Here is a 24,503-nt window from a genome sequence, read left to right on the forward strand (position 1 = left end):
ATGGGCGCAGTTCTGATCTCGGACTCTGGCGACCATTTTTGTATCAAATTATTGATTTCATAGTAGTCAGATGTTTATGTTTGCCTTCGTTCAGCGTTGTTGTCCTTGCTTTAGCTGTGTGTCTAGAGTTAAATTCCTTGTATGTACACACAATTATTTGGCCATTAAATGAAATTCTGATTCTGATTAGTAGTATAATATTGCATTATATCACATAAGCATATCATATGTTGTTTTATGTAAATAGTAACTAGTACCTCCAAGTGTAGCAGAGTAAAAAGTACAATATTTCCCTCTGAAATGTAGTAGAGTAGAAGTATAAAATCGCATGCAATAGCAAATGGTCAGGAGTAATGTAAAAACCATCTGCAGTGCTGCTGTTACTTCCTGTTTTTCTGTTGTTGTCGTTGTTTGCAGCCCTTCAGAAGAGACGAGCCGGCGGCTGACAGTTGATGAGATGTACCTGGTGGACTCTGGCGGTCAGTATCTGTGAGTAAAAACAGCACACTGCTCACTCAGACTCTCCAGTTGCACCACACATCACTCAGCATGTGAAATGAGTCATCATGTCTCTCACTACTATCAGAGACGGGACCACTGACATCACTCGGACAGTTCACTGGGGAACCCCTACCGCAATGCAAAAGGTAACACTCTTGATAATAACCTCAAAGTGTGACTGTGTGAAGGGATATTTACATTTTCTCTGTCAAAACACAAGAGATGGCTGATAATCCAGTCGATCAGTAGGGGTTTTCTGTATCTCTTTCTGTATATTTGTCTGTATTGACGTCATTATATAAAACAGAAACTCTGTTATTTATTTGACTTTTAGCTGGAAAAATCTTTGCTGTAATGTTCTTTCACAAACCATAATCCAATTTATTCCTTTAAACGCCCTTTTCCCTGTCATTAACCACATGTCTCGTTTCATAGGAGGCCTTCACTCGAGTGCTCATGGGAAACATTGAGATATCTCGAACCATCTTCCCCTCAGGGACACGAGGTGGGAATAAAAAACATTCATGTTTAAAATGAGATTTACAAACGATTCTACCCTGAAACCTCTCCTAGTTTCACCACTAGAGAGACCCGTTTCTCCACTTTGTCTTCAACATTTTGAGAGGATGAATTACAGAAATGTGTCCCGCAGCAGGATGTTTGATTCAAGCTCTCTCTCTGTGTGTTTATCAACAGGTGTAAACATGGAGATGCTGGGTCGCCGGGCATTGTGGGAGCTGGGTCTGAACTACGGCCACGGCACAGGCCACGGTGTCGGAAACTACTTTGGAGTTCATGAGTGTATGCTCTCTTTTTAATTGTCCACATGTTTTTTCCACGTCTTTGTCTATCACTAATAACTAGGGCTGTTCAATTAAAGCATTAAATCACGATCAATCACATATTTTAAAAAAAAAAAAATGATTTGTTCAAAATGTATCTTAAAAGGAGATTTGTCAACTATTTAATACTGTGGGAGTGGGTAGATATGCTTGCTTTATGCAAATGTATGTATATATTTATTATTGGAAATCAATTAACAACACAAAACAATGACAAATATTGTCCAGAAACCCTCACAGGTACTGTATTTAGCATAAAAAACGTCTACCAATCACTGCCTCGCGGTCCGCTTGGAAAGAACCAATCAGATGCCTCCCTGCTCATACTCTACCCTTGGCGTGCACCAGCCTGAACTCAAAGCGCGTCGCTGCCGCATGTTTCCTGGAGAATGGAAGAGAAAACTCAGCCCTGCAGTAGCACTGCTGCGGTTACTTGTCATGAGGTAGCGTTGTTGAGTTGAGGTCCTCTCTCCGCTCTGTGTCTGTGAAGTAGTAACGATTCGGCGGTGCTCGTGCATGTGTGTTTAGACGGAGCTCCTGAGGCGATGTTACTTTCAAATTATGCCAGCTTTCCAACATCATCGACCCTATCTTTAATTAATTAATCATTTAGCCTATAAATGTCAAACAATAGTGAAAAATGTCTATCACAGTTTCCCAAAGTGACATCTTTAAATGTCTTGATTTGTCTGACGACAGTCCAAAGTACAAAGAGATGAAACAGAGAGGAAACTGGAGAAGCTGTGCTTCGTTTTCACTTTGGGTTTCTGTGGTGTAATCTGTATTTTAATGGTGTAATATTGTGATATTGTTCCAGGGCCAGTTGGCTTTCAGAGCAACAACATTCCCTTCAGAACCGGCATGTTCACGTCTATCGGTGAGATTTTATTCTTCCTCAAAATAAACACACGACTTCCACAACAGATAACACAACATCATGATCATTTTAGAGGAAGTTAACTTTGTATTTCATCACTCAAATGTTCAAATGTAGAAACACTGATAATGATTTTCATTCCTGTTAGAGCCTGGATATTACAAGGAGAATGACTTTGGGATCCGGATTGAAGATGTAGTTGTGATCGTACCTGTACATACAAAGGTAGATATAAAACAGAGCTTTATTGATAATATAGAATCATGTCAAGGATTTCCTGCTTTCAATGAGTGATATCAGCAATGTCAAGGTAACTTCTTTGTGCTTTTCTTCCCCTCAGTATGGTCACAACTACCTGACCTTTGACACTGTGTCGCTGGTTCCATATGACAGGAAGCTGATTGACACCTCGCTTCTCAGCTCAGAGCAAGTAAGAAATTTGATTTCATAATCAACTGTATATTGAGAAGTTACTGGAATTTCAACATTATTTCTTTTTAAAAATGAGAGACTAAAAGAGTTTACCCAACACTCACATCCTTCTCATCATGACACATTTCTTTGGAAAAGAGGACCCGGAAGAGCACGAGAGAGTGAACTGCAGGTTAAAATACATCCAAAATAGGCAATCAACCCATTTACGAGTAACTTCAATGGGAAATTATATTAAATATAATAAACAAACATCCAGTCAAATAGGTGCTGGTCCCAATCTGGGAAGTCCCGGATCATGTTCCGGCAGGATCCGGCAGAAATTAAGCCATGCCCATCACACTAAATAAATGCATAGTAACAAGAAATAATGTAAGTTTACTTCCCCAAAGATACGATCAGTTTCCTGTTTTAATTTGTAAATACCTCTCTGTAGAAGAGAGTGTGACACCAACCGAGTCTTTCGTTTTCCTGCTTTACGGGTGCTGGTTTCCTCTTAAAATCCCCCCCCGTCGAAGCTTCTCCGCGCCTCAGTAATCAAAACATGGTTTGAGAAAACCACGTGTGAAATCTACTTCTGTTGTTTGTTTCTTTTCATCTAAAGAGAAAAACCGGAGATGTTTTTTGTATATGTGAAAACGGTGTTCAAATTGAGTTCATCTTTTTTCTTCAACTTCAGTTTGTTTATAGTGAACATCATCCAGAGCCTAAACATCAGTGGTGAGAAGTAACTAAGTACATTTACTCAAGTACTTACGTACAATTTTGAGGTACTAGTACTTTACTTGAGTCTTTTCATTTCATGCTACTTTATCCTGATACTCCACTACATTTTAGGGGAAAATGTTGTATTTTTCATTCAGATTTACTCGAGAGCTATAGTTGCTGATTACTTTTAAAGGGACTGTTTGTAAGAATTTGCTTGTTAACAGCGACACCTGTGGCCGTTAAGTCAACGAAAGTCAGCGTCCTGTTGCTCACGCTTGTGCTCGCTCTACATAGACATGAACGAGCATCTCTCAAATCAGTGAGACGACACACGTCAGCTAAAACCACAATATCACACTATATTTCATCTGCTTGGCAGTAATGTTAGCTGACCAGACGAAGGTCTCTCCATGAATCAATGCTGATCCTAGTGTTGGCTTTCCTGCCTCAGCCTCCCGACCGTGGCCGGAGGGAAGAGGGGAGACACCGGAGTTTTGGTCGGAGACGATAACGTTACTCGCTGCGGAGCCCCGTCACTTCGCAAGACGCGGGAAACTTCTGTTGGTCTGGAGGAGCTGCAGCAGTTATTTCTGCACAAACGTCCACTGTACATTTACTAGATATTCTCAGAGCTAAACTAACTCTTCTGCAGTGTGGAGTGTGCGCGTATGCACGTGAGGTGGAGCAGGAGAGAGAGTGAGAACGAGTGCGGTGTGTGAGTGAAGGCAGGCAGAGGAGCAGAGGAGCAGAGTACAGAAGAGACTCCGGCTCTGGAGACCAAAGCTATGGTCTACCCAACGTCCTCCGACCGCGCCCAACACTGTTTTGCAAGATGGGCTTCTCTAGATATAGCTTTGCCGTTTTGGTGCTTCCGTGTAGTTTGTGGTGGAGTCTGAGTCTGAACAGCGTAGCCACATGGGAGCGCGCATGGGACACCGACCCGCAATGATTTATACGTGTAAGAAGTTACAAACAGTACCTTTTAAGGATAAAGATTTTACATTTAAAAAATGTGATATAAAATACCATGCATTGTTAAAGATTACACTTTATAAAGTAATCAAAATTAGCTATACCTCGACTAACTGCAACAAAAAAAAAATGCTCCTTTCACATTTATGCAACAGTATTAAAGGAGCTATTGATAACATTGATAACATTCAGCCACAGAAGTGGGAACCAGACGTCAGATATCTTCAACAGAGATAAACAAAATATTAATTTTGGACCTGCTTATATTTTAAAATGATTAATTCACAATCATAATAAATTTTTTTTCAGGAAAAGCAATACTTCTATTCAACACCTTTATAAAGGTTTTCTGGATGTATTATTTTTTTTTAAATTGTGTCATCAAAAACGTTATCAATAAGACCTTTAACAATTTAATAATGTCATATATAATAATAATATGTCTGTCATAGGAGACATTTTTCTGTAGAACAGGTACTTTAACTTAATAGTAAAGTAGCTAGTAACTTAGATAATTAAGTACATTTAGCTGATAATGCTGTTACTTTTGCTTACAGTTCAGATGCAGGACTTTTACTTGTAATGGAATATTTTTAAATGTTTGTACTGGTACTTTTACTTCAGTAAAGAATATGAGTATTTCTTCCACCACGGTCGGCATAGCAACGATAATTTTTACGATGTGACCAAACAGAACAAAAGTGGTCCAAGAATTGATCCCTGTGGAACACCATATTTGCCCTTAGACTAGGAAGTACTTTATTATTATATTTATATATTTATTTTTGTCTGTTATCCACTGTTTACTTGTTTACTTGATACACAGGAGCAGTGTACATCTTTAGGCTTATTTATGACTTTCATTGAGAGTGATCTTTCCTCTCGCTTCAGATTCAGTGGCTGAATAAATACTACGAGACAATCCGGAGGCTGGTGGGTCCTGAACTGGACCAACAGGGACTACGTGAGGAGAAGAACTGGATGTTCAAACACACAGAGTCCTTCGTGGAGCCTGGATCCTCTGCATCTGTCTGTTCCTCCTCGCTGACCCTCGTCGCTCTGGCTGTCGCTCTCCTCCACAATGTCATCTGAGCATCTTCGTCTCTCTCTTTTGCACATTCACGGCAGACTTGCGCACTAATGTTACTCCTATGCAGTCTCTTTTGAGCAGCTAAACCAGTTTGAGAGATGCACTGCAATTTTTTGCATTTTTTGCATTGAAGGATATATTTGTTTGATAATTTAACTGGGTGGGGAAAATGTCTGGTATTTTGGTGTTTAAAATGATCTTTTGTGTGATTGTTGATGTTTTAGCTTTTTTGGTTTTTAACCTGGACATTTGTAAGACCAGCTGATATAATTTCTATTTTATTAAATTAACACTCTTTAAAAAGAAAGGTGTGGACACGAGTCATGAATCTGAGGACTTTTTGACTTGACAAAATTAGAAAGACTTGCAACTCAACTTTGACTTTAACACTAGTGACTTGTGACTTCATAGATAGATAGATAGATAGATAGATAGATAGATAGATAGATAGATAGATAGATAGATCCCTCTGTCAGTAGAAAAAAAACTAATTTAAATATAAAATATGGCAAAAGACAAATAGTAAATAGTGAGAGAAAAAAAATCTGAGATTTCGAGATTAAAGTCGTAATATTATGAGAATAAAGTCATAATACTATTAAGTAGTAATTTTAGGTGTTATTTTCTTTTTTTCTCGTAAAGCGTAACAGCAGTGTAATGACTTTATTCTCGTAATATTACGACGTTTTTTCTCGTGAAGTTATGACTTTATTCTCGTAATATTACGACTTTTTTCTATATAATAATATATAAAATATATATATAATATATTATATATATATAAAAGTGTTTATTGGATTAACCAATTTTTCACCGGTACTTTGAATCAATCTCACAGCAGCCAATCATCATCGAGCATTAATCTCACAGCAGCCAATCATCATCGAGCATCAATCTCCCAGCAGCCAATCATCATCGAGCATCCTGTGTGAGGAGGAGGAGCTAACGGAGCGTTTGGTATTGACCCCGGCTGGCGGACACACGATGACGCCCAGCGGTTAGCGCCGGTGGCGTCACTTTTAAAGACGCTGTTGTTGATACAAAACGGATGATAACAATCGAAACATGTGGCTAAAAGATCCCAGATAGAAACTCAACAACTTCCAACCTCGTCCGTCTCTTGAAGGCCGCACAAAGAGCGGTAAGTGGAGACTAATAATCTTCGGCTAGCCGCATAGCTAACGTTAGCCACAGACTTGTTCTGGTCGCTAGGTAACCAGGACAGTATACCGGAAGTTATCTCCACACTGTAAAAGAAAACAAATTGAGGCCAAATTTGTGACCCTACATTAAATACTAAAGGTTTGACAGCTGATAACTTACTTCTATCTATCTACCTATTTATATTGATTTTACTTTATTCGATCTTATTCTTTTTATTCTTGCCTTAATTTAGATTTTGCACCCTGACAGACAACCAGCCACACACTGTACACAGTCACATGATATTGATCTTGCCCAGTTATGTTGGCTTTTTTAAAAGTTTTCTTTCTGTATTATTTTTTTATTTTTTTATTTTTTTATTCATTTATTTATTTATTTTTATTTTTTTCTTTCTTTAATTTATTTTTAAGCAAGGCAATATTCAGCGATTTTTTTAAATCTAAGTTCAGCAAAACTGCCATAGTATAAAGAAGACACCACCATATGCATACAATCTGAGTTTAAAAAGTTAACTTACGATACAGTATCACATAACATTATATCGCGTTACTGGATATAATATTCTTACAGCCCTAATTCATTGTTATTGGTGTGAATGCTACAGGGCAGTAGGCATTGAGGCAGGACACCGTCGACTTTTTCTGCACTGGGATGATGATAGTGGTTTTAAAGCATGAAGCGACGACCTCGTGGCTCAGGGAGATGTTCAAGATGTCATAGAGCACATCTGCCAGCTGATCTACACACTCCTCGAGTACATGTCCAGGCACATTATGGGGTCCAGCAGACTTGCGCGGGTTCACTTTGGTGAGGGTTCGCCCAATGTCAACTGTGGAGAGACGGAGTACCTGATTGTCTGGGGGGGTTTGCAGTCTTTCAGTTACGTCTGTTTTATAGTACAACACATTATGTTTGTGTTTACAAGTTTTTTCAAATGAGAACATAAGAATCATGACATCTCCCCTCTTCCTAAAACAGTTTTGTAAATCAAAGGTTCTCAACCTTTTGTAACTTGAGGCCCACTTCTGATTCTTAAAAAATTTCCGAGGACCACCTTCCCAAATAAATGAGAAACTGGGATATAAATATGCCATCGTCCGCTGTAATGACCCACATAAATATTCAGCTTACCCTCACCCATCACTGCTTGCCATTATGAATCCAAAGTATTCAGGGTCATATCTCCTCACCACACGCTTTGAGCTTTTACTGGTGCAGGGTTTCTCCAAAACGACTTCTTCATTTTAAAAAATGCTCCATTTTGTGTCACCACATCGGAGAACGTTAGCTATGTCTGTAAAGGGGAGACTCGTGGGTACCCACAGAATCCATTTTCAAGGCCACTTGAAAATGGCCACGCCAGTTTGTCCTCGCCAAAATTTAGCGTTATGTCTATCTGGAGCGTTATTTAGTGCACTTCCCGACGAGCTAGCATGACACAGGACCAATATTCCTTAGTTTTATCTCTACTCTAGCTTTAAAACTGAGCCTGCTAAAACCTCTGAAAGACCGAATAACGGCCGTTGGAGTTTTAAGTTAATCTAACCATTTGGCAGTACCTCCGCGGCCCATTAGATGGCGCTCTGAGGCCCACCGGTGGGCCCCGGCCCAGGGTTTGGGAATAGCTGCTGTATGCTATATGGAAATTTCAGTAGAGTGAAATCACAGCTATTAAAACGTATGACCCTGTTTGAATGATATGGTAACTATGTTTGATAACATCTATCAAAATAAAGCAAGTAATAAAGTATAATAAAAACGTTTGAGGGGGCAGTATAGCTGAAATTTTTAATGAGGTGACAGAATAAAGTGTAACATCTCCAGTTTCATGTCTTTGTGCTAAGCTAAGTTAGCTGTCTGCTAGTGGTAGCTTAATATCAAATGTCGCCAAAGCCACTGGCTCTATTTACTTGAGAACATGTTTTGTATTCATCATAATTCAATTTTTCTATAAAAAACGACATTAAACGAAAACGAAACAAATCGTACTTAAAGTTGTCATTTAAACAGCTGTGAGCAGATCTTGCGGTTTTACTTCTTGTGAAGAGCTCATACCGGCAGACGGCTGGTTGCCTGGCAGCTCTTCTGTGAGCGCGCCTTGAAGGTGTGAATGTGCTGCCATCGCTCCACGCCCGGTATCTGCATGCTCTTGTCAAACATTACTAAAAGCACATGAAGAAACCTTCAGAGAAAAGGCATAACCATCTGTTCTGCGTTGGGGTTTGTGGTCAAGAGGCCCTGAAAAAGAGGAACAAGAAGTATGAGATCATTGTTCCCTGTGAACAAAAGTCTCTTCTGCTGTGTGTTTTTTGTTATGTATTTGCTGTTAAATAGTATTTTAGTATTTGTATCTGTATTTTTTACATCTGCGTTTGCTAGCCAGTAGTCTTCTTTGCTGCTTTCATTGTCAAAACATAGTACAGTGACACTTTATTTGTAATATAGCACATTTAAAAACAACCGCAGTTGACAAAGTGCTTTGCTCAATAGCTAGTGGTTTTCCACAGGGAACCTCTACAGTAAGAACTGTACTAAATACTGTTGGGCAATTTAATCTACAACAATTCATCATATTTTATTAAATGATCATATGTTTTAAATGTAAAATCTTTAAAGTAACTATAGCTAACACATGCATGTAATGGAGTAAAAAGTACAATATTTCCTAAAATGTAGTGGATTAGTCTACTTTAACGATGCTGTTTCCACATTAATGCATCAGTCATAGTAATATAATACTCTTGTATTGTCTAACATTATACAGTAATGGTTAGGGCTGCAACGATTATTTTCCTTCTTGATTAATCCGTCAATTATTTTTTTCCAATTGATCGATTAGTTGTGTGGTCTATAAAATGTCAGAAAATGGTGAAAAATGTGGATCAATGTGGTTTCCCAAAGCCCTAGATGACATCCTCAAATGTCTTGTTTTGTCCACAAACCAGGGTCCAAAATTAGCACCCGCCAAATCATCAGGACACCTGCCACTTTGGCAGGCAGGGCAAACGCTAGTGAGGGGAATAGAGAACTGTAGTTGTCCTCTTTCTTGTCATCTCATGCCTCCGTGACTATCGATTCCTCTTTCATTGATGCTTTCTGTCAGTTACGTTGCACAATGACATATATCATGTTTCAGTTTGTTTTGGACCAGAGACACTGCGGAGAGAAAAAAAAAAGCGCTCAACAGGATGGCGCTACTTAACCTGAGGGGATGCACCCTATTTTTCCTGATAATGCGATAGAGTGAACAACAAATCTGTGTTGAAATCAACAGGATGAGAGTTAATAACGTAACCTGTTAGCAGCCAGTGGGCAGCACAGTACTGATTGGATATATAGCGGAGATACTAACGTTAACGGAGGTGCCACTCAGTTATTACTAAGAGGCGTTCAAAGTCTGCTCAGGAAAAAGGACTATTGGGCGAAGGTAAATTACAACGTTATCATGATGTGTTCAAATGTAATCTCGTAAAATTAAGTTTTTGGCGAGAAACTTGAATAAATCCAGTTGTTTGAAGGAGATGTTTTCACAGCAATATAAAATAGGTATTAAAGAGAGAATTATGACCTGTTTAACTTCCTAACAACTTTCCAAGATTTTTTTTAATGTAAGCAAATATTTAAATATTCATAATCATTTGAATCGTGTGTTTTTATGCAAATAACCACTATACATAACAATAACAAAGTACAGTACAGTACTGTGTACACTACCCTCCCTCCACGGTGTAAATGGAATACTGTAATTTACCATGTATATAATGTTTTTTGTATAAAATATATCGAACATTGAATGACATCAGATCTCAAATGTTATTCCTTCATTTAGTGCAGAGATTCCAAAAGTGGCAGACACAAAAAAATACTTGCCTGCCACAGTGGCAGGCAGTGAAAAAGTTAATTTCAGACCCTACCACAAACTCAAAGATATTCAGTTTACTGTCATAGAGGAGTAAAGAAACCAGAAAATATTCACATTTAAGAAGCTGGAGTCAGAGAATTTTGACTTTATTTTCTTAAAAGATTATTCAGACCGATTAATTATCATAATAGTTGTCGATTAATTTAATAGTTAACAACTTATCGATTAATCGTTGCAGCTCTAGTAATGACAGTGATAATTTAACGTTCTGAAAGGGGCTATTCTGTATGATGAATACTTTTACATTTTGATACTTGAACTATATTTTATAATATAATACGTATGTACTTTTACTGCAGTAACATTTTTAATGCATTATTTGTACTTGTAATGGAGTACTTCTACGTTTCTATATAGTGTAGTATTGCTACTTTAACTTGAGTAAAGGATCTGAGTACTTCTTGCACCACTACCTCTGAGGTTTCAGGTAACCTCAGGTGGAATCAAAATCTGTTGTGCTTATTGTTTTTGTCTCTTTTAAAGATCTGCAGACAGATGAGTTTGTTGCCAGTCGAGTGACAGGAAACTAAAATAGGGCATGCTCTTATCATGTGGTTTGCTACCCAACCAAAATAACAAGCTAAACTTGACTTACAGTTTACTTCCCCTCTCCTGCTTCTACTACCAGTGTTTGCCTTGTCCGTGTCCTGAGTGTACATCCAAACGCACGCACATTTCTGTGACTCACTCAAGTTGTTTTTTTTTGTCTTAATTGTCTGTTTTTACAGTCTCAGCATGTGTCTGGCCTTGCATACACGTTAGGGCTGTCAAAGTTAATGCCATAATAACGCGTTAATGCAAAATTTGTTTTAAGGCCACTAATTTCTTTACGCATTAAAGCAATTTGCAATTTTTAGGTTGTAGTGGGCTCAGTTTTAAAGCTAGAGTGAAGATACTGGTATCATATGAAACTAGAAAACATAAAGCATCCTTTGGTACCAACCATGTCAGGCTAGCTTGTCGCGAAGGAATCTAAAATGCTCCAAACTTATGCAAAAACTGTCATGGCCATTTTCAAAGGGGTCCCTTGACCTCTGACCTCTGACCTCAAGATAAGTGAATTTAAATGGGTTCTATGGGTACCCACGAGTCTCCCCTTTACAGACATGCCCACTTTATGATAATCACATGCAGTTTGGGGCAAGTCATCGTCAAATCTGAACACTGACACACTGACAGCTGTTGTTGCCTGTTGGGCTGCAGATTGTTATTATTTTAGCATATATTTTTATGCTAAATGCAGTACCTGTGAGGGTTTCTGGACAATATTTGTCATTATTTTGTGTTGTTAATTGATTTTCAATAATAAATATATACATACATTTGCATAAAGCAGCATATTTGTCCACTCCCATGTTGATAAGAGTATTAAATACTTGACAAATCTCCCTTTAAGGTACATTTTGAACTGATAAAAAATTTATGATCGTAATTAACTATAAAAGCATCATACAATTAATTTGCGATTAATTGCGATTAACTATTGACAATCATGCGATTAATCGCAATTAACTATTTTAATCGATTGACAGCCCTGATAAATATCTTCTGTTGGATAAGCTGGACTGTTTGATCACCAGTTTGTGTTGTTGTTGTGACCTCCGGTAGCTGCTGCAGACTCCTCTGCTGCAGCTGCAAAGTCGTTAACTGAGTTTCTAAATATGTCATCCTTAGATTTCTTTCACTTCCACACTTCAGGTGCGATGACAAATAGGTGCTCATTTGAGTGTGATGGCGCTGTAAAATCCAAAAAACATAATTTGACACAGAGCTAGTTGACAACTCAAGAGTTGCTGTGTTGCGTGTTAGAGATATTTCCTCACTTTACTTCAACATTTTGCTGAAGTTGAGAACTGACGTCTGGGAGTAGAAATGTTGTAACACAGCGACATTGCAGCAAGAGATGACTTCGATGCTTTTAAAACATCTGCTCCTTATTGATAATCCTTAGAGAGCTTTTATCTGACTGAACATATGAGTATAATATATACAATATAAATATGAGTAAACAGAGGTTGATTGATCACAATATTTAAAAAATGACCTCTATTAAGCGAGATTAACAGGAAAAATACTTTCTTTTTAACCTTTATTAGCCCAGCTGGATGACATTTACATGAACTGTTTCGTGTGAGTCGGTTCAGTTTGCCACAGAGAGTTTGTAGCACGCAGGGCTGAGAACATACATGCAACAAACCCACTAACCTCCGTGTGTAAACCAGAGGACCAAAAACAGGGTTTGCCTCTTCTAGTTTCTGTGTGGCCACGTGACTTCCTCTCAGCTTCTGCACTTCGTGCGGCTGCAGCAGAGTTCAGCTCTACCTTTTTTTTTTTTTGTATCTGACACAACTTTCGCAGTGACAGCACGGTGACAGAAACCCTCACTGATTAAGACCAGTCTATCGCTCTCACTGCTTTTTATCCAGAGAGATCTCTTGAAGGACCACTGAAGAAGAAGATGTTGAGGCGAAAGCCATCCAATGCCTCGGAGAAGGAGCAGGTGCAGGTGCAGAAGAAGAAGGTGAGTAATTATTAGTTTGTTTTGGAAGGTTTAAAGTGAATGTGCTCAAATTGAGCTTTTATAAATATGTAAATATTACAGACTGTGATTGTGAAGAGGTCTTGATCACATACTTTTAAACACTTTGTGTTTGTATTGCATCATCTTGTACAGCTGTCTTTGTGTGCACATCAGCACAGGATGTCTGCTCAAGTTAGTGGAAAACTTTGTGGTGAAACCACACACACAAACACACACTACTTAAAGCTCAAACGTTAAACCTTTTAACGTTTTAAAAGTGTCTAAATACACTCAACATAATCTTTTAGAAGTGTAAAGTTCCTCTATTCTGGCAGGGTGAATCATTGCTGCAGATGTAGTTTGAGTCATCACTGGCTTTGTGGCTTCTGGTGCCTTCGTCTCCAGCAGCCGCCATGAGAGCGAGCCTCCTACGCTCAACACCAATGCCTTTATTTTCCATCAACACCTACCCTCCTGTGGTCCAATTCACGCCTTGTCATTACACATCTCATTGTCTTTGTTCTCGGCAATCATCTCCTAACACACGGTTGTCACTGGCGATAATCGAGGATGGAGAGCGTCATTGTTGGAGTCACCGCGCTGCGAGTATCAGCCGGTAATAGGAGATTGATTTTGTCTGAAAGCTTTGTGGCTTTTTTAAGGACGAGAACTGGTGGCAGGAAAAACAGATATTTACCAGCAGCACTCGTAATAGCCTCATAATAATGAAAGGTCACTTGTTCCCTTGAGTGCACTGGTGGTTAAATTCTGCAGGTTAGACGCAGACGGAGACCATCAGCCGCCAGCACCGGCTGGATGTCTGCAACGATTGGCTGCCAGCAGTTTGCTCGAGCTTTGCCCGTTTCCTGTGGTTTTGACAAAGATTCGAGAAGGATGAGCTGCGATAAGATCTTGCACAGCGGCGTGTGGTTATATGGAAAATTAGACAAAGAGTTTCCACAAGAGCTAGATGGAAAACATTATGCAAAAGAGTCAAAACTATTGCTTTTTATGGTTCAAAATAAGTTAATTTTAAACATACGCAAGTGACATGCAGACTTGAGCAGAAAGGATCAGTCCTTTAATTGATTAGTTGATTGGAAGATAATTAATCAGCAGTTATTTTCATAATTATTAATCGTTTATTTTCAAGCATAATTGCCCCAGATCCCCTATTCCACCTCCTCAATTATGAAGATTAAGTTTTATTTATTTGCAAATTGGTTGGAGAAATTTTGAGACGTCATCTTGGAAGAATTGTCAGATTAATCAATAATGAAAATAATCATGACCAGACTTTGAATTCAGAATAGAGGATTTTATAGTCGGTTTAAACCAATATAGACACATGTACTGTACCTTCATACTGGTATTGAGTTCAACGATGAATTGGGGTTGTTGTTTTACACTTTTAGATTTTTCTCTTCCTGTTATGTGTCTTTGGTAAGTTTAAAAACCCACAAGTCTTAAAAACAACAACAACTGTTTATTAGAGGGACTCTCAAGAATCGCCACACGTGGTTTTCTTTGTGTTTCCAGCTAATCTGCTCAACTACATTTATAAAAAAAATTCAGCCGCAGCCACAGTACCGTCTGCAACATGACCCAGATTCACGACCTTTGATAACTGTGAGGAGAGACATGGGCAGTTGTTCCTTCTGAGAAACCCCTCTGCCGATTCATTTTGTTCGCACATTTGAAGAGATAAGAGATAAAAAACGTGTGTGTTTGCACAACCGTGAGATGAGCTTTATCAGTGGGTTGCTGGTAATGACTTTTTGTTCGCACCGTTTGCTTTGTGGTGAAAGTTTTTTATTGTTGTCCCTTTTTCTGGCTTTTATCATTATTATGATTTCAAAATGAATTCTTTGTGTGTTTCCAGCTCACTCTGCAGAGGTCCAGCAGCTTCAAGGATTTTATGAAGCACAAACCCACCTCTCCTGTTGTGTCGGAGAAGGAGTTCACCTTGGAGGAGCATGTAAGCTGGACAAACATACACATAACAAACACACATCATCAGACAAACAATACATCACTAAAAAAAGTAGAAGTAGATATCTTCTAAACTCTTTGTGTTTTAAGTTCCTGAATGACAGATGTTTTATCACGTTGTTCCTCATCTGTCCTGCAGTGTACCGTTTCACCCAGAACCTAAATGACACAGAAGAAAGCAAAGTGCACAAAGGACAAAGTGTTATCAGTTCCAGGCTGTTACAGAAGTTGAGCAGTTTGTGCTTCCTGATTCGACACACGCTGCTGCACGTGTGGGCAAATGTTTTAACACTTTAAAATTCACAGAACTGTAATAACTTCCCAGTAACGTTCCGCGTACCCTGGAGGACAAATAAGCGTAGAAGTGTAGAAGAAGAGAGGAAGTAAGAAGGAGAAGCATTGCACAGAGCCCAGATGACAGCAGCATGCAGACAGGATGTCCTCTGGTCTGTCATGCAGAGAACCTGTGTGTCAGACAGACGGTTGCAGAAGCAGCAAGCATTTAACCAGGAGGTTCCTTCCCCCAGAGAATTTAGGCATTTTGATTCAATCCATTAAAATATTTAATCACAATTAATTGTATGATGCTTTGTAGTTAATTACGATCATACATTTTTTATCTGTTCAAAATGTACCTTAAAGGGAGATTTGACAAGTATTTAATACTCTTATTAACATGGGAGTGGGCAAATATGCTGCTTTATACAAATGTATGTATATATTTATTATTGGAAATCAATGAACAACACAAAACAATGACAGATATTGTCCAGAAACCCTCACAGGTACTGCATTTAGCATTAAAAAAATGTGCTCAAATCATAACATGGCAAACTGCAGCCCAACAGGCAACAACAGCTGTCAGTGTGTCAGTGTGCTGACTTGACTATGACTTGCCCCAAACCGCATGTGATTATCATAAAGTGGGCATGTCTGTAAAGGGGAGACTCGTGGGTACCCATAGAACCCATTTTCATTCACATATCTGGAGGTCAGAGGTCAAGGGACCTCTTTGAAAATGGCCATGCCAGTTTTTCCTTGCCATATTTTAGCGCAAGTTTGAAGCGTTATTTAGCCTCCTTCTAGCTTTAAAACAGAGCATTAATTGTGTTAATGCGTTAAAGAAATTAGTGGCGTTAAAAGACGAATTTGCGTTAACACGTTATTATCGCGTTAACTTTGACTTTGCCCTAGTGTAAACACAAAAACCTTGAAAATGTTAAGTTTGACATGAGAATGTGAGTGCAGAGTACTGTAACAAAATCTCACAAGAAAACAGCTCTCTGTTACATCTTATTATTTATGGACTCTCACTATCAAAATAAACCTAGCTGCCAGTTTGTAAAAGCCACAGAATGATTTTGAATGTTTAAAAAAGTCTTAATACAGCCACCTCAAACTATCCTCCTGAATTAATGCTTTACTTTCTTATAAATCTAACAGCACTTTAACGCTTTATTTTCCTCTGCAAATTAGAGGGGACTCGACCTCTGTGTCCTCGCACAGCGCAAAGTGTCACACAGTGCATTTGCTGCAACTAAGTGCCTCCATAAAAATACTGAAAACATCATTAGCTTTCATTACTGAGCCAGCAGACGGAGTTGTGTTTGATAACGCGCTCTGAAACTGAGCTTTCAAGCACCCGGCTGCAATAGAAAGCAGGTGTGTGTGGGTGTGCATGTGACTTTGAGGGTAACAGCAGTGTGTGTGGGTGTGCGTGTATGTGTGTGTATGCAAACCCCATTACCACAAAATCTGTGGGTTTTCTAGTTAGTGAGAAGTGAATACTTGACTGTGACGCCACTGTGACACTTAATTTATGTCAATGGCATAAATTCACTCAAACTTTACCTCATTTTACTGATTTAAATAAAGTTGTACCACATATCCTCTCATCTCCTAACACCGTTTTTTTGTTTTTTTTACTCTCGTCTCAGGTGGCAGACGGAGTAACAGCCGAGGAAGCGGTGAAAAGTGGCAGCAAACTGGGAAAGAAATGGCGCAACGTCATCTCACGTACCATGACCCGAAAAACCTCCAAGATGGTGCAGAAGGCTCTGGCTGAAGAGGGGGTAAAATCCTGTTTACAGTTACACTGACATGATCTCAATATATTTTAAAACTTTAAAACAGTATCTAAACATTATAATTATTGAACTATAAAGGTTTACTTACATAAAAACTCACCGTGACGTCTTCACATAGAGCTGCAAAAGATTTAAATTGTCTCCATCTAGTGGACGAATGTAAGTACTGTTGTTTTCAAAAGGGAAGCAGTATGTCTCAGTTGTTGTGCCTACAATTTGTACTTGAGTATTTCTATTTCCTGCCCCTTTACACTTCTACGCCGCTACAAACTAGAGGGAAATTTGTACTTTTTTTACCATATTGAGCTGGCTATATTTTTTAATATTAAACACATGATTAGAATATGATGCACTCTTATAGATTACACTGACCAACAGTATATAAAGAAGTTAAAATCGGCTCCTCCTCGTCCAGCTATGTTTATGTTTACGGTTATTTACATACAAAATACAAATCACATGAAAGAAATATAAAGTATGTGTGAGGTTGCAGTAGAAACCTATTATGGCTCATACAAATAAAAACACACCGAAAGACATACAAAAGGTAAAAATATTACCCCCCAAAAAATTAACAAAAATCAGCAGTACATTTTAAATGTTATTGTTTATAAAAATGCAGAGAAGCAGGATTATATGCCGTATTTACAGTATAGTTTTTGTCAGCAGAGCATTTCTCAGTTTATTTTTGTACATAGACAATGACACAGAGGAATTAATTATTAAAAGGAAAATGTTTCACACACATCAATGCATCTTCAATGTCTAATAAGATATAGTAGTTTCATATTGAGTATTTTAACGTTAGATACTTAAAGTACATTTGCTGATAAAACTACTTTAGCTTTCATGTAATGAAGTATTTTTTACGCAGTGGTATTGCTACATTCACTTAAGTAAAGAACATGAATTCTTGTAAAATGTAGTAAAAGGTTATCTGACAAGTCAAAAGTATGATTAAATACATCAATAAATAATAGTATTAGTCAAATAGTTAAATTGGAGTGTAAACAAAATGTGAGGCTTTATACTTTTTTGCTTTACTACCAATTAGTTCATAAAATGAATTAACTTATTTAACTCTTCTTTTTATCTTTCACTAGCTTATTACTTACTAGCCAACATTAATTATATTTTTGACTTGTCTGATTATCTTTTACTATATTTTATTCAGTTTAAGGGCTCCATATTAAATATGACATTACTGTTGCTTTTAAATATGTATATATTCTATCAACTTATTTGGTTATTACATTTATTATTATTATTATCACTTTTTTCTCTTTGTATTATTATTATTATTTTTATTTTTATTTTTTATTCTATTATTTTTTTTGTTTATTTATTTATTTTTATTTTATTTCAATTTTTAATGCTGATGTTGTTTTCTCTAGTGTACTTATTGTGTTCGTCTCTAAGCTCAACTACTTAAAAATTGGTTTATAAACTATTGTAATTAGGAACTGTAAATTGCATATACGAAAACAACCTCGAAAAAAATCATCATTATGTGACCTTCAGTCAACATTATTAACTGAGTGACCTGAAGGTGAATTGACCTCTGACCTACTCTGTTGTCCTGTGACGTCTCCAGGGAGAAAGTGGTGAGGACATGTCTCCGGTCTCTGCTGATTGGCTTCCAGATCTGATGGCAGGACAGAGGACGTCCGTGTGCTCCACGGGGTCAGAGGACACGACGCCCAGCCTCATCAGCCGCCAGCTCTCAGGCGGTAAGTCTACATCTGTGAACCGCAGCTTTTCAAGCTGTGAGTGAGAGTTGAAGGGAAAATATGCTCCAGCTCCAGAACTTGCCTGAGAATCATTACGGTTGTTAAGTTTTCTTCAGTATCAAAGTGATCCAGTGGTAGTTGTCTGTACGTCGTTGAGTACATTGCAAACAGAAACTGCTAAAAGATAATTCGGCTTACTTTTAATTAGGGATGTCACGATACCAGAAATGTAATAGTCGATACCAATACCAGTGAAATTCCATGATTCTCGATACCACGATCAAAAATAAAACAATAAATCCACTGTACTTCAACATACACTCCTTTATTACAGTTTGCATTCTGTTTTTTGGGAATTTAATAGGAATCCCTGATGACCCGCCTCAAGTTTCAGTCTAAAAACAAAAATTTACGAAATTGCATTTGAACACATCATGATAACGTTATAATTTGATTTGTCCAATGCTCATTTTCGCTGAATAGAGCAAGAGCTTGACTTAATGTAAACTCTGTTAACATTAGCTGTTAGCTCCATTATTTAGCCAAGCAGGACTGTGCTGCCCATTGGCTACTAACAGCTGCCCACTGGCTACTAACAGCTGCCCACTGGCTTCTAACAGCTGCCCACTGGCTACTAACAGCTGCCCACTGGCTACTAACAGCTGCCCACTGGCTACTAACAGCTGCCCACTGGCTTCTAACAGCTGCCCACTGGCTACTAACAGCTGCCCACTGGCTACTAACAGCTAACATTAAGTAGCTCTCCTCATGCCGATTTCGACACAGATTTGTTGTTCACAATGTAGCATCATCAGGGAAATTTTCAATGGTTCCCGGGACAACGATACATTGTTAATCTTGAGCCCTGACCCCCCGGTACCTGCGGTACTGTAGAAAAACCGAGTACCGTCACGTTTTCCGAATTTCGACTACCGAAGTGTCGGTCCTCGTGACATCCCTGATTATAATGGTGCCAATTTGCCAAAAATATAAACGAATATAGGCTGAAAAAAGACAACTAACTGACTCCATGCCAACATTATACTTCTTGTTTACATCCCCCAAAGCATTATGGGAACATTAGTAAGTCCAAAGTTGGACAAAGAAATTATAGGAGTAACAAAAAAACATTAATATTGATAGCGCAGCATTAAAAGAGAATATCCCATTAACAGTTCTTTCATTTCTCAAACACCAACACACACTCTGCTATCCATTCATAAGCAGATATTTGCAGTGTGATGAAAACCTGTGGACATAGAGGGGGAAAAAACCCAAACCATAAGTATCTGAAGGCTCAGGAATGAATGTGACCCTGCTTGTTCTCTGTACTCCTCAGGTAGCGACAGACAGAGCCTGGACAGTGGGTACTGCCAGAGGGACAGCATGAGGCTGGAGGAGAACGGCGTCTCTTACAACGGACCTTTCTGTGGTCGAGCTCTCGTCCACACTGACTTCACTCCCAGCCCCTACGACGTGGAGTCGCTCAAGCTCTGTGTAAGTCTGGAGGGGTGGGAAAGTCTTCCTCGCTGCCTCTGATTCTATCGTCTTCACAAGTCGTCCTCCGGGGAGCTTGTTAACCGAGTGAAACAAGACGGGTCGTTTTGATTATCACTCTTCAAGGCAGAGTTTGAACTACACGACACATTACTGACTGCCTGTTTGACAAAATAATATAATTTTAGTAGTGATTGTGTCACTGCATTGCAAATTATACACAGAGAGAACGTCTGTTAAAGTTTATAGAAATGTCTGTTTACTCATTCAGCTTTTCATTTTCTTTGTTATGCTTCTGCACAAGTTATATTTATTTGAGGTAGGTTGATTTATAAACAACCAAACAATTCTGTTCATCCTTTCATCTCTGATAACATCATCATGACTAAGCCTGGCGTTGATGCGTCATCTGTCTTCCAGAAAGGAGACATCATCTACATCATTGAGAAGCCTCCCGTGGGGACCTGGACAGGGAAGCTCAACAACAAAATGGGCTCCTTTAAGTTCATCTACGTCAACCTGCTGCCTGACGAGAGCCCCCCGGTCAGGAGGAGACGCTGCGACAGCAAGAACCGCCGATCCAAAATCAAACCCAAAACCCTGGAGGAGGTCCTGGACGGCATCGGTCTTACTGTAAGATTTGTTACACTGCAGGTTGACTACATCATAATCGTGATTATCCGTCTAAATGTTCATGTGTTTATGTTCTTGTTTTTTCAGGAGCTGAGTTCTTTGCTGTCCATGCACGGCTTTCAGAACCTGGAGGACTTTGCGGGACTGAAGGAGTCTCACCTCAACGAGCTGAACATCACAGACCCGGACAAGCGCTCCAAGATCCTGAATACCTCCGAGCTGCTGAGAGACTGTAGGTGCACACACTGTGAAGCTGCAATAATCTTTCATAATGATGCTGCCATAAAAAAACACCTCTAACCCAGAATATCAATCAAATCTGAGAGAAACGTCCCAGTAATGCTAATTTCAGACTCGCTTTGTGCCACTCAGACTTGTGAGTCTTGGGGGAATACTTTATCCGACCATCATATTTCTTCTGCCTCAGCAGCGTAATTAGCTACATTTCATGGCTCAGTTACACAACATTACACTCACAGTTTGAAGTTGTGCTCAGTCGCTCGTAAGAAATCCTTCTCTGTCCTGATATATCTCAGCTCGTCTGCACTCCAGACGAAACCATTAAACATGATCTGAATGTCGGTCCCGGACAGCAGCTATATGCTGAATAGAGTTTATGGATTAGCGTCACAATCAGCTGCAGCAATGCAGTATTCTTTGTTTGATGTTGACTGGCTCTGTACTCCTCAAATCTTAATGTATCTACTGTATTTAAAATAATATCGGGGACACAAGGGAGGAGACTGTTTGACCCTCTTGGTTTAATGGATATTTTTTTGCTATCTACTTCTATTAATATCATTCTATTGTTGTGCTCAGACATGATAACCTCACCCATCAGACGGTTTGTTACACAGAACCATCTGAGAAGCCGTCATTGGAAACTGTTTTGATGAGGGCGGGCACTTTCAAAAGATACATGGCAGGTGATTGGTTGAAGCATCTGTCAATCAAACTCTTGCCGAAGCCAGTCGGGAGAAGAGCGAAAACATCGCCTTCAGTGCCGTTTCTTTGCTCTTCTTTCGATGAAGAAAATACTCTCCAGTTCTGATATCACTGATGCTATCGCAGCTACGCTAACCTCTTCAGGAGCCGCTATTGTTTAGAACGAACAGTCGCTTCACACACACCTAAACCACGCTTGTACCTGCCAGTAGCTCCTCACGGGACGCTGATTGGTTCGTGGCTTGCCAGACACAAACGCATTACTTGAAGCCTGACGAGATGGAGTTTTGTGTGATATGTGATCCTGCAATTCTCGCGTGATCTTGTGGCACCACGAGAATCCAGATGTTGACATGAGACTCATCCAATAATTCTTGAATCTCAACCAGAATTACAATTTATAATTTACCATTCTTCTCTTGTTTTGATGAAGTATACTTATTACGTTTGAAAAAGATGGGAGGACCTCTCAGAGTCCAGGATGGATTTATATTTCAGTATTTAAATGTGAGTCTCTTTTGTTCCGTGTAGCTGAAGACGAGTCTGAGCCAGAAGTGGAGGTCAGATCTGGGGAGGACGCCAAGGAGCCGAGGGATTCAGGCTGTTACGAGAGCTCGGAGATCCTGGAGAACGGACGAGAGGAACCAAAGAGGGAGGAGGATGCATCAGCATCAGAGGAGCAGACTAACCAGGAGGAGAAGGAGGCAGAGAAACAGGAGCAAGAGGAGAAGCAAACCGAGCAGCTGGGCGCTCTGCAGGAGCAGCTGGAGGAGCAGCTGGAGGAGCTGACGGTGGACGAAGGATCCTGAGAAGTAACGGAAAAACATTTATTATATTATTATATCAGGGACTCTGTGGACGGAGGTGTAACGCCATTAAAATGTCTCTTCATTATAAGAGAACGGACCGGTGACAGGAACACAATGTAATGTTCAAATACAGTTTGAACATGATGGATTCGTTATCCACAGTTTGCTTGTGCTGTTGAGCAAACAGCAGAGTTTCTGAGTCCGCTGTTTAAATGACCACGATGTTGTTGTGCCACCGGAAGATATCATGTTTGTTTATAACGGCACCAAAGAAGCATTTAAAAGTGTTCTCTCTCTTTATTATGACTGTCTTAAATGTTTTCATGTCGTGCATGTCGTTAAATACAAATACGAATGTAAAATATTTTCACGTATTTTTGCATGTAACTTGAATCTAATTTTTACGTTCAGCTTTTACTTGTGTTTTGTGGTTTCACTGATACTTACTGTATGCATGTCACGTTATAAGAAGGTTGTTAACAGTTGCTGTAAATAGAATTTGAATAAAACAGAATTCACTGAGATGTTGTTGATAATTTAACCTGTTAATTGCTGTTTTAAATGCATTCTCTTTAGCAAGTTAACTGAAAATAGCAACTAGTTGAATTAAGTGATATTTTAAATCTATATGCTTCCGGGATAATTAATAGTAGATATTTTGATTTACTGATCTTAACTCAAGGTTCACTTACCAGCTTGTTTCCAGCTGTGGCCAGAGACATTATGTGTTAAGGTTGTCCGTCCGTCCATCTGTCCATACGACCCTCATGAACGTGATATCTCAGGAACGCCTGGAGGGAACTTCTTCAAATTTGACAAAAAAAGTCCACCGGGGTGGTCAAAGGTCAAGGTCAGTGTGACCTCAGAATACATGTTTTTATGTTCATACTATACTATGAATTTTTTTCATGAAATTTTTTTTTCATACTATACTATGACTTTTTTTTCCAAAAAACATTTTGACATACTATACTATGACTTTTTTATAACGTTTTTCAACATACTATACCATGCCTTATTTTCATGAAATTTTTCGACATACCATACGACTTTTTCGAAAAAAAATTCGACATACTATACTATGAATTTTTGTCATAAACATTTTCGTAATACTATACTATGACTTTTTTTTCCTAAAACTGTTCAACATGCTATAGTATGACTATTTTTCATAAAAATATACTATGACTTTTTCATCAAATTTTCGTCATAATACACTGACTTTTTTTCACAACAGTTTTATACTATTATTTTTTTCTTGTTATTTTTCGACATACTATTCTATGACTTTTTTTAAATAAATTTTTCAACATATACTATGACTTTTGTGCATTCTTACGACATACTATACTGTGAAATTTTTCGACATACTACACTATGACCTTTTTTGCATTCTTATGATCTACTATACTATGATTTTTTTTCATACAAATTTTCGACACTTTACTATGACTTTCCCAATGAAATTGCTTTTTGACTCATGGTATAGTACGTCATATGAAAGTTATTAAAAAGTCATAGTATAGTGCAAATGCAGTCCATTTACCATTCATGACTTTTTTACGGCATACTATAATTTCAGCCATGTGCATCACATGTAAGAGTCCCTTGAAACAGTTTTCATTGTCGTGTGTGTGACTGGCTGCACATTTCTGTATTTGGTTGTGTTTTCTCTATTTGTAGCTCTGTGTTGGCAAATTGGTGAAGAGATTTTCTTAATTCGTAATGCGTTGAGTTCTCAGGGCCACCGTAAGTAACTCCTATCGAAAGAAAACTTCTTT

At 38.7% G+C, this 24,503-nt stretch overlaps 2 protein-coding genes across 4 annotated transcripts in view; both read left to right on the plus strand.

Annotated features, from left to right (window-relative positions):
• xpnpep2 (X-prolyl aminopeptidase (aminopeptidase P) 2, membrane-bound) overlaps nucleotides 1-5,729 on the plus strand; it is a 116,376-nt gene extending 110,647 nt beyond the window's left edge. For both annotated transcript variants that reach the window (XM_074649410.1, XM_074649409.1), the window contains exons 14-21: nucleotides 418-489; nucleotides 587-647; nucleotides 937-1,006; nucleotides 1,198-1,302; nucleotides 2,161-2,220; nucleotides 2,369-2,445; nucleotides 2,561-2,650; nucleotides 5,224-5,729. In XM_074649410.1, coding sequence (XP_074505511.1) covers nucleotides 418-489; nucleotides 587-647; nucleotides 937-1,006; nucleotides 1,198-1,302; nucleotides 2,161-2,220; nucleotides 2,369-2,445; nucleotides 2,561-2,650; nucleotides 5,224-5,424 — 736 coding nt within the window. In that variant the 3' untranslated portion in view covers nucleotides 5,425-5,729. The remainder of the gene's footprint in view (nucleotides 1-417; nucleotides 490-586; nucleotides 648-936; nucleotides 1,007-1,197; nucleotides 1,303-2,160; nucleotides 2,221-2,368; nucleotides 2,446-2,560; nucleotides 2,651-5,223) is intronic.
• Nucleotides 5,730-6,385: 656 nt separating this feature from the next.
• Nucleotides 6,386-23,244, plus strand: sash3 (SAM and SH3 domain containing 3). Of its 2 annotated transcripts, XM_074649415.1 has the most exons (9): nucleotides 6,386-6,563; nucleotides 12,935-13,029; nucleotides 14,912-15,007; nucleotides 16,959-17,093; nucleotides 18,703-18,838; nucleotides 20,178-20,335; nucleotides 20,756-20,968; nucleotides 21,056-21,200; nucleotides 22,445-23,244. In XM_074649415.1, exons 2-9 carry the CDS (start codon nucleotides 12,967-12,969, stop codon nucleotides 22,720-22,722), a joined length of 1,224 nt encoding a protein of 407 aa, XP_074505516.1. In that variant the 5' UTR covers nucleotides 6,386-6,563; nucleotides 12,935-12,966; the 3' UTR covers nucleotides 22,723-23,244. The 2 variants fall into 2 exon arrangements, with proteins under 2 accessions (XP_074505516.1, XP_074505515.1); XM_074649414.1 differs by lacking the exon at nucleotides 6,386-6,563 and having other exon boundaries at nucleotides 12,782-13,029.
• Nucleotides 23,245-24,503: the final 1,259 nt, after the last annotated feature.

The sequence above is a fragment of the Sebastes fasciatus genome, chromosome 10 (assembly GCF_043250625.1).
Source record: "Sebastes fasciatus isolate fSebFas1 chromosome 10, fSebFas1.pri, whole genome shotgun sequence".
NCBI classification, from domain to species: Eukaryota; Metazoa; Chordata; class Actinopteri; order Perciformes; family Sebastidae; genus Sebastes; species Sebastes fasciatus.

Excerpts from the sequence above, each read along its gene's own strand:
- sash3 (XM_074649415.1), top strand. The coding sequence starts at position 12,967 with ATGTTGAGGCGAAAGCCATCCAATGCCTCGGAGAAGGAGCAGGTGCAG. Across the intron at positions 13,030-14,911 it reads TGCAGGTGCAGAAGAAGAAG|CTCACTCTGCAGAGGTCCAG; the intron begins GTGAGTAATTAT and ends GTGTGTTTCCAG. Across the intron at positions 21,201-22,444 it reads CTCCGAGCTGCTGAGAGACT|CTGAAGACGAGTCTGAGCCA; the intron begins GTAGGTGCACAC and ends TGTTCCGTGTAG.